General features: G+C 39.5%; 1 protein-coding gene across 1 annotated transcript in view; it reads right to left on the bottom strand.

Moving 5' to 3' along the window:
• lgr4 (leucine-rich repeat containing G protein-coupled receptor 4) overlaps positions 1 to 16,651 on the bottom strand; it is an 81,037-nt gene that overhangs the window by 36,093 nt on the left and 28,293 nt on the right. Inside the window, exon 2 of the mRNA XM_055649138.1 lies at positions 6,398 to 6,469. Within this exon, the coding sequence (XP_055505113.1) occupies positions 6,398 to 6,469 (72 nt within the window). The remainder of the gene's footprint in view (positions 1 to 6,397; positions 6,470 to 16,651) is intronic.

Here is a 16,651-nt window from a genome sequence, read left to right on the forward strand (position 1 = left end):
TGTATTTTGCAACATACGAGGAAGTTGGTTTGCCATACAGTCATAACAAAAAAGCACCAAGACACACAACTAAATAAAAATTGACACAAACATCCACCACAGCGGCTCCTCCACATTCCCCACTGTGATGGAAAGCAATAAAGTCAGTGTGTGTAGGTTAGTGTTCATGTGCAGGGATCGCTGGTTGGCGTGGACTCGGTGGGCTGAAGGGCCTCTTTCTGCGCTGTATCTCGAAACTATAAAACCCCAAATTAATCAGTGATTCAGTCATTTTTCAAGAAAACGTGCGTTTTGGATCTGTGGTTTCTGCTTGGACATAACTAGATGACTATTAAGATATGCACAAGCTCCTAATCTGTTTATTAACCCCTCTAGTCATTTAAGAAATAAAATAGAGAATCTTCCTGGGTGTGGTATAAAAATAATTTCACCGTCATGTCATCAACTTGTTACATATCAATCATAGTGAGAAGCAATTCCAGGGAAAGGCATTAGTTTTTTCCCTGGTGTGCAGTACCCAAGTTGAACATTTTCCATGCTTTTACCTGTTAAAAATGTAACTTTCCGTAAGTAAAGCTCAGCATACATATTTAATGGTGTATTGCTGCACTCAATTCATGATAACATAGTTAAGCAAAGATAAATTAAGTTAAAAATCTTCAATAGCATATTAATATTTATAAGCCAATGATTCAGTACGCTAGAAGCCCAAAACTCCCCAACCAAATGAATAGTAATTCACAACTCTCCCTTATTTCACCTGCCATTTTTTTCTTATTGGCTTTTCTTATAATCACCTATCAATGTGGAACAGTCAAATCTGTTAAGAATTGGGTTGAGAGAAAAAAAAATCAGATTATCAAGTGACTGCAATTAATAACAGATTTTTATTCCCTAAAGTGTATTTAAACATTTCTTCTGATGGAAGAAGTTTATTCTATGGAGTCCCCACAATTCAGAAGTGTCATACTAATAATACACATCAAAGGAGTGCTTACCAAATTTCACTGTTTCACTACATCTTCTGACAGAGACAAACACAGATAAAGATTGGAATATTAAACATGTTTTTCCACTGTGTTACTATTATAACAGTGGAAAAAGCCACAAGATGCATTGTGATTCTGCATCTTTAACTTATGCAAGTGGAATTCAAATCCTCATTATCTGGAGCAAATTTTTTCCATCAGGCAACTAGGTAAATAATGTGGTGAACTCTGGTTTGTATAAAGGGGCTGTCCCACTTGGGCGACCTAATTGGCGAGTTTCGAAGAGTTTGAAAAAAAATGTCATGTTGAAGACCTCCTTCAACTATGTTGAAGACGAGCTTCAACTAGCTACGACTAACTTTGGGAAAATTCGACACCAAATAGTGGAGAGTGAAGATGACCTCCTTCGATCTCCCTTCGACCATGATGAAGACTATCTACGACCACCTTCGACTACCCTCAATTACCTACGACTAACATGCTGGCCTACTAAGACTAAATCTACGAGTAAAAAAAGTACAGATTTTTTCCATGGCAACCTTTTTTTACTCCTGGGCATTTTTCAACATGTTGAAAAATACGTCACGACCTAGCTGAGGCCTCGAGTACACGGGGACTACTCTCGAGCATGAAGGGGAGTTACAAAGACCTCCTACGACCTCGTGTCGACCGTGCTGCGATTACGAGTCGAGGGCAAACTCGCCAGAACTCGCGGATTAGGTCGCCCAAGTGGGACAGCCCATAAACCTTTTGGAGTTGTATCAAATGATCGCTGTAAGATTCCTAATTTCATATTTAGCATAAAGAAAAAATCAGTTTTACAAATGAATGTGTGCAAATTACCCACCTCAAATACTAAAGCTGGTGTATTACTGCACAGGCTGAGTTTCAAATTCAAAATTCCCATCCCTACCCCATTGTGCTTTTCGTAGAGACTATCCCTCCTCCATTTCCACCCAACCCACCCCCTCCCCTTCAACTTTCCTCTGCAAATGCAGAAGATCTAACATCTGTGTCCACACCTCCTCTCTTACTTCTATCCATTGACCTTAGCAGCCTTGCAGGTGAGACAGAGGTTAACATGTAACTCTTCAAACAGAGTCTACTGCAATCAGTGTTCCCATTGTGGCTTCTTTAATATTGGTGAGATCAAGCCTGGGCGAGGCGACTGTTTCACCAAACACTCAAGCTCCGTCCACCAAGGCCTGCCCTCTATCTATAGCAACCTCTGTCCTGGGTCTCCTCCATTGCCAGTGTGAGGCCACATGCAATCTGGAAACAGCACTTCATTTTCCGCTTAGTAATTTTACAACCCAACAAGCATGAATGTTAAATGCTCTAATTTCAAGTAATACCCCCTCCCTCCTCATTCTTCTCCATGCCCCCCACCCCACATGCTCCCATTTCTCTCACCATTTTCCAAACTCACCAGTGTCACTCTGCTTCTCCATACACTCATCTCGCATCCCCATTTCCCTTTCCTCTTTTCCATCCCTTCAGTTTTACATTTTAATTCTCCTCTTCTTATTCAACACCCTTTGTCTCCTCTTTGCCCCTAACCTTTGCCGTTTACTACACCCATAAGCCAATAAACCCCTTCCTCCATTCCCCTGTATCCACTTAACACTTGCCAGACTTTGTTCCAGCCCCCCCTTCACACCCCCCCCCCCCCCCCACCTCTCTTTTCCAAATTTCTCCCTCCCCCATTAATCTGAAGGACCCAACCCTTCTTTAGTGTTTTAAAATTACATTTCCTAGTGAACTTCGGCAATATATTGGAACCAAAAAAACATTTCTCCCAAATTAAGAATATTTTGAATAAATAGAGCAATGACAGATGTCTTCAAAATGTACATCATGAAATAGGACTTGATATCTACCCAGAGTACTTTGATTCATCCCTAGTGGCGAAAGGGAGCAAACTGAAACAAAATATAATTGTCCCGTTCCGCCCATCGACTGATTGCTTTTACCACATTAATTGCCAGAATATCTATTTTATTTAAATGGAAAGACTCTATTCTTCCGACCACACTCCATTGGTACTCTGAAATGATATCATGTTTAAATTTAGAAAAAATTAGGAGTGACATTGTTGACCGGACCGCTTGGTTAAATTTGATAGGACTTGGGGAAGCTTTATTCAACATTTTCACACAACATAAATTGTCCCCTCTCCAATTGTTATAATAATGATTTTACCTTTATACGGTGGAACGGACTTGACGACAAACGGACTTAAATTGTTGAAATTCTTTGCAGCCCATTTTTTAAATTTATTTTTTTATTTTAGAGGGTTTTGTTTTTCTCCTTTTTTCTTTTTAGCTTTTTGTTTTTATATATACACGTTCTTTTTTAAACACAACTATATTTACATAGAGACCAGGAGGTCTATATTCAATGTGTATTTTGACACTGGACTCATATTTAGGTTATACCTGTTATTAATGTAATCCTGATCCCTATGTATCAATATCATTATTATGTTTATCATCATTATTATTATTATTTTGTTGTTTTGTTATTGCTTTTGAAAAAAATGAATAAAAAGATTTTAAAAGAAAGAAAGAACAATATGATTGCCTGCAAAGTATAGCATTACTGTCATTAAGGCCTTAATTGGACTGGGATTACATTTTGAAGTTCATTTCATTGTAACAATGATCCATCAGATTTAACCCTAAAACAGTAGTATTGTAGTAATTTGTTAAATACAACTAAAAATGTTAACACTCAACTAAAAAAGATTGAAGCCATGATTAATATTTTATTTCTAACTGATCATGGCATTTTTGGTTGCAAATTGGTGTGTAATCCTAAACATAGAAGTAATAAGGCGAATTCCTTGTATGTATACACACTTGGCTAATAACATTTCTTCAATTCATTACTTCAACCTTTCAATCGATATCCAGCACACTAAAATTGAAAATAAAAATTTGCAGACCCAAACTTAAATCAAAAATCAAACAAATTGCCAGTAATTGCCCTAATAAGATAGAAAATATGTTGGTGCTCTAGGAAAATCCTGTTTATTAAGCGTTAGGAACCAACCAACACTATACTTCATTATACATCCGTTTCCCAAACTCTAGCAACCCTCCAAAAGACAGGATACAACTGGTGAAGTGTTGGAGCTCAGTCAATGTCTACATATCATCTTTACCCAAGGTTGTGTGCTTTTTTCAGCTATGGATCCAGTAATCTTTTAATCATTGCACAACTGACTGATTAATTTGGTATTGGCTGCATTAGCACCCAAACCGACAAGGTTGGGAGTTTAACAATATGAAACGATTATTTAGTTAAATGCCAAACAAATCACCAATTCACCACCTGCACCCAATAGGACTATACCCATACCATTTCAGACAATGTGCAAGTATGTTACACCAATAAATATAAAAAGTACTTTGACAATAATCTTAACCTTTTAATATTGGAGTATTGAATGAATAGTTAGACAAAACTAAATTCTTGCTATTTTCTATTTTTGTTTCCCCATTGCTCCCACTTTCAATTAGTGGTTCTTAAGACATGCAAAGCAGAAGGCAGAGGCATTCCCATTTTTATAGTCTGGTCAGAACCAATCAGCTTTCATATGGACACCAGATTTTCACATGTGGGGAAACCAGGGGACTGCTAATCGAGCCATCTATATTAGTTGCACATCGATAAACATTAGCGGGCTCCAGCAAAAGATTCAGGAAGTCAGATGTTCAGACAACACCTCTGGAGGGGAAAGGATAGATGACTATTTGTTTGCCTCCATATTAGCAATCTAACTTCCAATTTCATTTATGGACTAAGTGGTGGTACAAAAAAAAATGTGGATTAAAAAAAAAAAACCTTACATCAATTTGCTACCAGATTTGAGACAAAACTTTATTGGACTTTGGTTAGGGTGCAGAGGAAGTTTTCCAGAAAGATGCCAGGAGCATGAGAGGCATTGATAGGGTGGACAGTCTAAACTTTTTTTTCCCTCCCAAGATAAACCAAAACAAATACTGGTGAGCATAGCTTTAAGGTGAGAGTGGTAAAGATTAATGGAGATATACAGGCAGTTTTTTCTTCAATTAACACAGAGGATGCCGAGTGCCTGGAACATGTTGTTGAGGCTGTTACGATAGTGGAATTTAAGAAACTTTTGGATAGGCGATCAAGTCTGTGAAAAGACCATACACGATTACAATCAAGCCGTCTACAGTTACAGGATACACTGTGTAACGTTTTGTGCAAGATGAAGTCATTAAATATAGTTTGAGGGTCTCCAATGGGGTGGGTATGTGGTCAGGACCACTCTCTTGATGGTGAGAGGACAGTTCAGTTACCTGTTAACAGCTGGGAATCTAGAATCAAACTCTATACCTCTTGCCTGATGGGAGAAAGGAGAAGAGGGAGTGACTGGGGTGTAATGATTTTAGCATTAATGTACCCTGCTTTACAAGTGATTAACCTAGTTTCCAAATAAAATCTGGATGCATAACACCATTCCAATCACCAAGCCAATGTCAGAGGAAAATATTTGCCAAGCAGACGTCATGGGAGCAAACTCCAAGTACGAAGCAGTCGACCGTTTGTCGTATAATTAATTCTCAGTCATTGTGATTCGCCGCCAATCTTTCATTGGGAAAGTAAGAAACAGTGGGACACAAAAAAGCAATAAAGTATTCATTAAGGCTATGAATTTAACCCTATTTTAATATTCCAGGAATGTTTTGGCATACTGTAATAGCCTGAGATATCCTAAGCATACTTGCATAATGATGGCAACAGTTTGAAAACATTGGGAAAAACAAACTTGGGTCTTAAATAAACAGCTCACTGCACAGGACTTGCTTATATGTAATGTTTATTCAATGAGGTTAGCAGGCTTTCAGCTTGAAAAATGCAACCATGTCTGAATAACAATTTTTTCCTTTGTGGTTCAGAATCAAAGAACTGAAACAACATTTTGTTTTGGGTGGGGTGGGGAAAGGAGTGTAGAGATGGGCTGGGGCAAAGTTTATGGTAAACCGAGAAGATTTAGAGGTGGACTGGGCATTCAAGGGATCAGCATGTTAACAAATATATAACCATGGCCAAAAAATACTGTATTTGTGTCAATTTATTTCCAAAGATGGATGTTTATCATTTCTGTGCAGACCTCAATCAATTAAAACTTAATTTCAAAATTAGCTTCTCCTCAACCAATCCAATTGAGTGACATTTAGCGGGCATCTCAACCTGTCCCGTTCCCACTACATTCTAAATGATACAGAAAGTGCTTCAGTCTCTGTCATTATGTTTGGCACTGATATGTTATGAAGAAGTGTTAATAACCATCTGTTTGCACTTAAAACTTGCAAATCTTAAAACCCAACAAAAATCACAATCTGTTCTAATTTGATATTCTCCAAGATACTTACAGTTCTTCAAGGTATAGAAGCTTTTGGAAGGAATCGGGTTGCAACTCAGTTATGTTATTCATGCTTGCATCCCTGTAAAATAAAACATTTACAGTAAGCCACTATAAATACAAGCATATTTCCAAATATGTTTATGTATTTTTCAGTAACTTTTCAGTAAATTAAGTTACTATTCCACAGCAATTTTTGAAGTAACCACTATTTTTAAAGCACCAATTGCTTTCTGGGGCAATGTAAACCAGTACCAAGAGGCTCATACAACGTAATGTCAACAGTTAAATGAATTGTGCAGATTTATCTAGTTATCAGATGAATGACTAGATTGTGATCATACAATGGAACCCTGGCTAGTGTTACCCTTTCACTGACTAGTGGCACTCTAACTACATCCTATACGAGTTTCATTAGCTCAGTTTGGACCAGAAATAGAATGGTCTGTTTATCTCAGCTTGTCAACAGGTAAATTCCAATGAGTCTGGTTTAATATAAGAGAACCAGATGCCCCAGGCCTTGACAAAGACAGTATTCTCAAAGCAAAGAGAAATTATATCACCTATTTAAAAGTGACCTGGATTTTTAGCAGCCTGACTATTAAAAACTATTCAAGTTGGGCACACATGACTCACCAAGATTTAGCAAAGGCACAACTTCATTTTATACACTCACTTAACATGCACAATCCCCTTGCTGGAATGACAGTATTCATGGAATTGGCACTAACATGGTTATTATAGTATAAAATCCCATTACAGTCCTCCAAGCTCATTGGAAGGATAAGCAAACCAATGTCTGTGCCCTCTCCCAGGCCAACATCATCAACATTTAGACCCATGTTACTCAGTCAGCTACATTGTGCAGCCCATGTCATCTGATTGCCCGGCATCAGACTCACAAAACAGAAAAAGGTTTTGGGAGGAGATTGTCAGAAGGACAGAGAAAACGTTCCAAAGATGTGCTCCTTGAATTGCAAGGACCCCATCAACTCCAGGGAATCTCTCACCTGTAACTATCATAGCAGAGGAAGACATTATTAAGAAGTTGAGGCTCTGCATCAGGAACACATGAGAGGCCATGCATTATCAGTGGGAAGTGCACACCCCGAAGATCCCCACAAACATTCCCCACCCACCTGCTCAATAAGAATAATGCTAAATGATGAGTTACTGATAGCAATACTGTGCCAGCAACCTGTGATGCTCCAGTGTCCTCCCCATTGCTGCACCAGGAACCTCTTGCACATCGCACAATGAATCACCTGACTGCTCTGTGTGGAGAGGCGCCAGTGTACTGGCAGGCGGTGGGCTTCTACTGTGCCCATTGGCCAGCAAGGTGAACATATGTAGCTGTGAGGCACTTGCGGCACTGGCTCGGTTTCTCACAGATCATCGATCTTCTCATCTCAGCAACATCTTCTCTGGGATGCAATGGAAGGTTCAGTTTCACAGTCCTTAGCTGCATAACCTATTATGCTTTTTAACCACAAATCTCTGGCTGGAGAGAGCCTGAACATGCAACATGAACACTTACATAATAATATGTTCCAATAGCTGTCAATCTACATATTGTCTTATCTACACATCTACAAAACCATGAAACTGTTAGAAATACTAAATTTGTCTCAAAGAATTGATAAACAACGGTCATAATTCAAGGCAATGCAAGAAAATAAGAAATAAGAGGATTTTTTTTAAATTAAGTGTGGCAATTATCTAAATCAACCAGCAAATCTAGAACCTTGGATCAATTTTAATTTGGGATTGGAAAGCAACAAGTGGGATTATGGCATACAACAAATTTATCATGGAATATCATTGAGCAGTAGTTTAGTTTAGTTTAGAGATACTGTGTAGGCATAGGCACTTCGGCCCGAGTCCGAACCGACCAGCGATGCCCACACATTAACACTATCCTACACACATTAGGAACAATCTTACATTTATACCAAACCAATTAACCTACAAACCTGTACATCTTTGGAGTGTGGGAGGAAACCAAAGATCTCCGAGAAAACTCACGCAGGTCACGGGGAGACGTACAAACTCGTGCAGACAGCACCCGTAGTCAGGATCAAAACCGGGTCTCTGTGTCGCTATGAGGTAATAGCTTTACCGCTACGCCACCATGCCAGGTGGACTTGATAAACCAAACATGCCCTGCCCTCCTTGCTGCTGCAGCGCATGGTTGTGCCGGGAACCTGGCAGGAGCTGCTCAGATTCTTAATGATTCACTGTAATTAATAATAACTGCTTCCAGACTTCCAGCAACATGAAATTCAAAGCAGACCACCAGTAAAAGAGAAGTAACAAGGAATAAAATGGAACCACTGGGGCAGAGTGAAGCAAATTATTGGAGTTCTTGAGCAGAATAAATTTCTGATATTGAGCTCATTTTATTGTAAAATTTTCAAGTAGACCATAAATGCTGGACTGTACACAGCATGTTATATATTTTGCTGGATATTTAATGGAAAACCAAGATCCTGGTGTGCAAGGTTATAAAGGTTCAGCTTGTTTAAACAATTAAAACCCAACCAAAAACTTTATCCAGTAAGAATTCTTGATATTTTATAGTCAGTACAATAAATATTGTTGAAGCTGCACTCCTTGTGGCCTTGCATTACATCTAACATTTCTACATCAACTCAAGGGGGAATGTTTCATCTTTTACATTTACCTCAACACAGAGAAAATTGTACATAAGTAATAACGGCAAGATCAAAATTTCTGAATCAAATAGTACAATCAAACATTGAAATCCAGTATGGTCAAAAGATGTTCTTGGGAATTGACAGTAAGTAACAAATAATACAATGAAATTATGTAAAGGCTTGGCTTAGTTCAACATTTTGAATACATTCATGATTCACTGGGTTAAATTTTATAGCTGTGAACGACGACTTGAAAACCTTGAACGACCAAGTTAAACATAAAAGTACTATAAACTACATACAAAACAGAGCATTTGATCCAGAAGAGAATAGTAACTACAGTGTGTTTTTTGATTTTCCTGAAGCCATTCATTTAGATGCCACATAAAAGATTATTGCACTAGGTAAGAGTTCAAGACACTAAGGGCATAGCCATTCATTGACTCGAGATGCATTATTGTAAATTAAAACTGTTGGGGAAATGCACTAAGTGCATTTTAGTACAGTATATTTCTATGTGTGCACAGTGGTGTGCTATTCATAACAGGAAAAACTTTTGTAAGTTATAGGAATGGAGTCAATCGTGAGTTAGCAATGTTGTTAAAAAAAATGTAAACCAAGGAATTGCACGAATAAAGGATCGTCCGCCTAATTGAAAACAGACTTGGGATAAATGGATTACTTTCAGATTGGGACATCGCAAGAGCTGCGCCTCAACTATTTAAAATCTGAATGAGCGACATAGATGAAAGAACAAAGAATAATGTAACTAAGTTTCCTGATGGTAGAAAGGTGGGTCAAATTTAAGTTGATGCCAAGAAATTATATATGGGTGAACTAAAATTTGCATGATCAAATTGAAAAATAAAAGAAGCATATTTGAAATGGAGAGAGAATACAGAATTGAGAGATATGCAGGGATCTAGGTGCTCTTCTACATGAAACAGACAGTAAGTGGAATGTTTTGTCTCATGTTAGAATGAAGGGGCATAGACACTGAATAAGGCCCTGTACTTTTAACACGTGGAGGAATTTCTCAGAAGGCAGTGAACTTTTGAAATTCTCCATCTCAGTTATGGAGGTGGCGAGGAATCATCAAAAATATTTGAAGCTCTTGGGAAGTCAAGGGTTATAGGGATTAGGGACGGACAGGGATCCCATCAACAACATTTCTGTTGTTCTTCAACAGGAATCAAACCGAACAAAATTATAACAAGCATTATTACAAGCAGAGATACTACATTTGAGTTTAGAGATTCAAGGAACATCTGCTCACAAGCTCAAAATAGGCAAGAAAAAGAATTCTAGAAGGTGGCCTTTTCCCTCCATAACTGTGAACATCAACCAAATTAAGCAACTTCCTTTTTTATTATATGCTTAGGATCAAACACATCCATTAACTTTATTTGGTCCAACTTTGTAGTGTCAGGGTAAACAATTGATGCAAGTTGGAGTACTCAAATCTGACAATGGTACAAGGTTGGTAGACACCAAATGCTGGAGTAACTCATCGGGCAGGCAGCATCTCTGGAGAGAAGGAATGGGTGACATTTCGGGTCAAAACCCTTCTTCAGACTGATGTCAGGGGAGTGGGTGGGGCAGAGATAGAATGTAGTTTGTGACAGTATGAATCACAGGGAGCAGTGAGAGAAGATGTTGCTAAACTCTCATCAGAGAGAGGAGAACGTCTTCAAAGTAGACATACTTTGAGGAGATTTCACAGTGGAACGGACAAAATGTGTTGGAAAGAACTGCAGATGCTGGATTAAATTGAAGGTAGACACCAAAATGCTGGAATACTCACCAAGTGCTGGATTCTTACTGTCTCCAACAACATTCTCTGTCCCGCCCACTCCCCTGACATCAGTCAGAAGAAGGGCCTCGACCCGAAACATCACTCATTCCTTCTCTCCAGAGATGTGGCCCGAGTTACTCCAACATTTGATATCTACCTTCGATTTAAACCAGCATCTGCAGTTCTTTCCTACGGTACTCTGATTGTCAAGGACAGGTGTGGGAGGTGCACTTCTTGTCCCTGTTAGCTGGTTACAATTGTCAGTTTAAAAAAAAGATTAACACCTTTGCATTATGCATACTTCCCTATATGCTCAAAACCAAATTCACTTTAACGAATTCATTAAATGTCTGAACCACTTAAAAAATCAAATTATACACAGATTTGCTTATCTGGCTAAATTTCCAATGTATCAGCGCCCTCCATAATATTTGGGACAAAGACCCATCATTTATTTATTTGCCTCTGTACTCCACAATTTGAGATTTGTAATAGAGTGCAATTTGTAATTGAGTGTAATCTGACAAAGTGCACATTGTCAGACTTTAATAAAGGCCATTTTTAGACATTTTGGTTTCACCGTGTACAAATTACAGCTGTGTTTATACATAGTCCTCCCCTATTTCAGGGCACAATTTAACTGCTTATGAGCACACAGCTGAATTTCACCGGAATACCTTTTCTACAGACCTCCGGCAGATTTGATCCAAACAAGTGTAAAAGTTTAATTTCGGAGGTGAGCAGAGGATATCCACTGTTGACCTCAAGGTAGAATTACTTTTTAGCAAAAAGAAGCTTTAGAAAAATGTAAATCATAAGGAATCGCACAAGCTTGAATCATACCTAGCACAAGGGAAATGTGTTTACACATCTTGATTGATGTTGTGAGCCGCTATATTTAGTGCTCAGTGTTGTTTCTTATCAGGTGTGGAATGGAATTTACTCCCATCATATCAGTATTACCTTGAATTCTCCAGCATTTAAATTTCACCCTATCATATAATTTTAATTTGGTATTACCATTGCACTTTTTGACAGCCCATTAACTTCTGAACATTTAACCTTCCATTCCATCTTTAAGTCACTAATATTTAGTTTAGTACAGCGATACAGCGAGGAAACAGGCCTTTCAACCCACTGAGTCCATGCTAACTAATGATCACCCACACACTAATTCTATCCTACACACTAGGGACAACTTGCAGAAGCCAATTAACTTACAAACCGTAACATCATCGTAACAGGATCAAACCTGGCGGGTCTCTGGTACTGCAAGGCAGCAACTCTACCGCTGTCCCACTGTGCCACCGCAATTTTCTGTGTATTTTTCAGTTATCTCCTTTAACAAATTAGGCCATTGCATGTTCTGATACAACCCAACTTCTCCCAGCCTTCCCACTCTCTAGTCTTTCACTTCAAAGCTACATTGTACTTGGGGCAGATTTAGGTACTTCCAATAGGCTGTGGGCCGAGCATCAAAAATGTGTCTAGAAATCAACTTTCGTGACCCATGTCTCGGAACTACATGACATTTTGCACAGATTTAGATAAACTATAATTGAGAAGGAAGTCATAACTCGTCAGTGCCAAAAGTTGCACATTAATTAATTAAACTAATTAGAAAATGAGATGGGGAAAGTAAGCGCTATCTAGTGGCCAATGCTCGTATAACACCATGAGCCGCCTATTTGTGTGTTGCAGTCCATTTAAAATATATATTATTATATCTATATTTACATATAAATATATGACGTAATTATGACTAATCATATATAATCATATATAAAAAATAATATCATGTACATAATTGTGAGTGTGTTTTTTTGAATGAGACTGCCGCAAAGGTCACTCCTGAACCAGCCAAATTAATGGGTGAGGGCACTTCCTGTCGGTTCCCCCGTTTACTGAACCCCACTGGCTGCCAGTGTGCAGAGTGGGGGTCATGGCAATAGTGGGACTGGGGCAGTGCCAGACTGGGGGAAGGCTAAGGCATCTTCCACTGACAGGAAAATGCCTAACCCTAACCCACCCCCCTTCCAGAGCTGCCCACGGCTGGAGCTGGAGCCTCTTTGGGACCGGCTGCGGGCTCCGTACATGTGGCCCTGCAGCGCGCCCACCTCGGCCAGCATGCCCTTCTCGATCATCGTGGTGATGATGGGGAGCAGCACTGCCTGGCACGCCGCCCGGGCCGCCTTCAGCTCCATCAGACCGTCCGCTCGCTCGCTCGCTATAACACAGGCCGTCCGACAGTCAGACCGACCCCTCGCAGCACCCACTGGCGGTCCGGCCACTCTCACGACCCACCGGCGGACTGACCACTCACCATCCACCAGCAGCCCAGCAACTCTCACGACCCAGACGAGGCCCGGCCCGGCTGACCACTCTCACGACCCACCGGCGGCCCGACCAATCCTCCACAGCATCCATCGGCCTACCGACAAGCCCAACCGACTGACCGAACGATCCGGACCCTAACGCTAATCCTAACCCTAGCTCTAGATTTGCTATTTCTCATTTTTATTTAACAGTTCACATCATAACTTTATAAAGATAAATCAATTGAAAATTATCAACAAGGTTAGCATAACCTTTATTCCTTGGAAACCTTGCTATTGTTTTGATGCAGTCATGACCCCAGGGGCCTCGCTGCCTAGCGACCATAAAACAAAGCGCGGAATTGGTCAATTTGCGTCCAGCCTCAATGTCAAACATGCATTGATTGTACGATTACTACTCGGAAAATTGGAAGTTTTTTTCATATTTAAACAAGTGTGCAGGTTTTGGTCTTGATGAGTTTCAGGTATGATTTATATAAAATGTTTACACAATATGTTAAAAATTCAGGTAGTTCCGTGAGTGAGGTCACAAACTTGAAGGAAAAAGCTCCTCGGCCCACAGCCTACAATCAGGAAGGCCATGCACAGCTCAGTAGGAATGCACAACACAGCCGTGGAACTGACTCACCAAAATGCTGAGAACAATATTCTCTTTTACTCTATATATTGTACTATTGACTATTGTATTTCAATATAGTACATCTGATATGTTAGTTTTTTTTACTGTACCGCACAGCCTTTATACTGGATATGCAACACACCAGATAGGTATCCCACCCATCAGAATATCCACTCAATCCACCCCATTGCTGCAATGCACACCACCTGCAAGTTGCACTGCAGCAATTTCAATGGAACTTCTCACATCTATTGCTTCCACCAACCTGAAGACCAAGAGCAGTCAGAGGATGAGTTATGCCCCTGTCCCTCTTAGGAAACCTGAACGGAAACCTCTGGAGACTTTGCGCCCCACCCAAGGTTTCCTTCCGGTTCCCGGAGGTTGCAGGTAGTGGGAAGCAGGTAGGGAGACTGACAAAAATCGCCGGGAACCACACAGAAACCTTGGGTGGGGCGCAAAGTCTCCAGAAGTTTCCGTTCAGGTTTCCTAAGTGGGACAGGGGCTTTACCCACACATGGTTGTTCCTTCACCCTCACTGGATCAAAATTGTGCAAAACAGAATGCTGTGGAACTTCCTTCCCCACACGGTCACAATTAAGGCAGGCAAGGGCCACCTGTAACAAAGCTGGTTCACTCTCCCCTCCAAGTTCATAACTCTGGGTTCAGTTCCCACATACAACGTTGATCACTAGGGGAGCATTACATAGCCTAATGTGCAGGATGATGTGAAATCAAGACCCGTTTGCTTTTAGGTGGACAAACAAAAAATCCAGCAGTGGTTCAAAGCCCAGCAGGAGGGTTTCTTGGATAAATATTTGTCCCTTAATCAACATTTCTAAGAATAGAATACATGGTCACAATCATTGTGCAAACCTACTTGCTGTTCAAAACATGACTGCTGCATTTCCGACATATCAAGTAAGCTTCTCTTTGGCTCTAATATTCTTTCGGGTTTTCTGAAAGCAATGTGAAAAATAAGACTTAATTGCAAGTCTCCCCTTTTTTTAATATCAATACTAAATGCTGACCTTGGCAGACACACCCACGTCCCAGAATAGACCAAAAAGGAAAGGCTAAATAATTAATCAGCAGAGACGGAAAGAGAAAGAGCAGTGGACAACAACACCAACTAAAGCACAAACTAAAAGTTCAAAATCCAAAACGAAAATAAAATGACAAAATGATGATTACATGCTCAAGAACAAAAAAAAGGACTAATTAGGTGGAGCACAAAATAATGATGAATGAAGTTAAAACAAAAGACATAAAACAAACATACATATTAGAGCAGCATGCCCTTCTGATTTTTGTACTCAATGCCTTAATCAATGAAGGCAAGAATACCAAACATATTCTTTGCCATTATCTAATTGTGTTGCTATTTTTGGGGAACTTGGGACTTGGGCCCCAAATATTACTCAGTAAATCAATGCTGTTAATGGTCCTATCAATAACTGGTTTCCCCTTACATTTAACCACCCAAAGTGCAACACCTCACATTTGATGGATTTAACTCCATCTGCCATTTCTCCTACCCGTATTTGTAACTGATCTATATACTGCTGTATCCTTTGTCAGTCTTCTTCACTGTCTGCAGCTCCAATTTTAGTGTAATTTGCAAACTTACTAACCAATCCATCTGCATTTTTGTCCAAGTAATTTATCTATAACAAAGGTCTCTGCACAGATCCCTGCCGTGTACCATTGGTCAGTATGTAGGGTCACAAGGTGGCTCCCGACCCAACACGTCAACCATCCATGTTCTCCAGAGACTCGCTAAGTTACTCCAGCACTTTATGCCTTTTTCAGTTATACATGTATATGGTTTGGCTGTACACGTTAAGGTATGATGTGCTTTGATGGTATGCAAACATTTCTCACTGTATCTCAGTAGACTTGACAATAATAAACCAAGCCAAGAAATCTTGTGCAATATGTAAAGATCAGAAGAATGTTATTTGGCCTTGGATGGGTGGAGAGAGTTTTTTTTCTGATTTTCCTAGCTGCAGGAATGTTTAACTGGTGCATACAGGTTGTGCATAACAAGGGAAATTAAATTAGGTCATGTTGATAGAACTCAAACACACACTTGTAATAAAAGGAACAAGATTTCTTATTTAGGGCCATTGTGATGCTGCTGTGTGCCTGAGATAACAAACAATATGCACGCTTAGGACACAAAATCTCTCAATATTCAAGTAAAGATGATGAAAGATTATTAACCTGAAACATTAGCTTCCTCTTTCTCCAAAGATTCTGCCTGATGTGGAGACCATTTACAACAATATCTGTATTTATTACAAATAACAATATTTAAAAGTCACTTGGACAGGTACATGGGTAGGTAATGTTAAGAGGGATATGGACGAAATGGTACTAGCTCATATGGGGCATCTTGGTCAGCATGGTCGAGTTGGGCTGAAGTGCCTGTTTCCATGCTGTATGACTGACAGTGTTATTAGCAAGTACAATTAAAACCTATCACTGTAACAATGTACCCAAACAATCAATCAATAAGCATTAAAAAAATCTGCATGCTGTAAATTCTGGTATTCTCAATGGAAACAAAACCACATTCAAAATTCATTCAGAACAGTCAATTGTTGAAATATTTATTGCACTTTCATGATTAAATCCAGAGATTAAATTACTGCCTGCATTATGCTAATATGCAAAAACTAATGTTTGCTCAAATTCAAACACCAAAAAAGGCTCGACCCAAAACTCATCTACTCGTGTTCTCCAGGTATGTTGCCTAATCCACTCCAGCATTTGAGTCTTTACTTAGTAAACCAACATCTGCTGTTCCTTGTTTCTATCAAGCATGGAGTCAATATGAAATTCCAAAATTTAGATG

This window comes from Leucoraja erinacea, chromosome 18 (genome assembly GCF_028641065.1).
Source record: "Leucoraja erinacea ecotype New England chromosome 18, Leri_hhj_1, whole genome shotgun sequence".
In the NCBI taxonomy this organism is placed as follows: Eukaryota; Metazoa; Chordata; class Chondrichthyes; order Rajiformes; family Rajidae; genus Leucoraja; species Leucoraja erinaceus.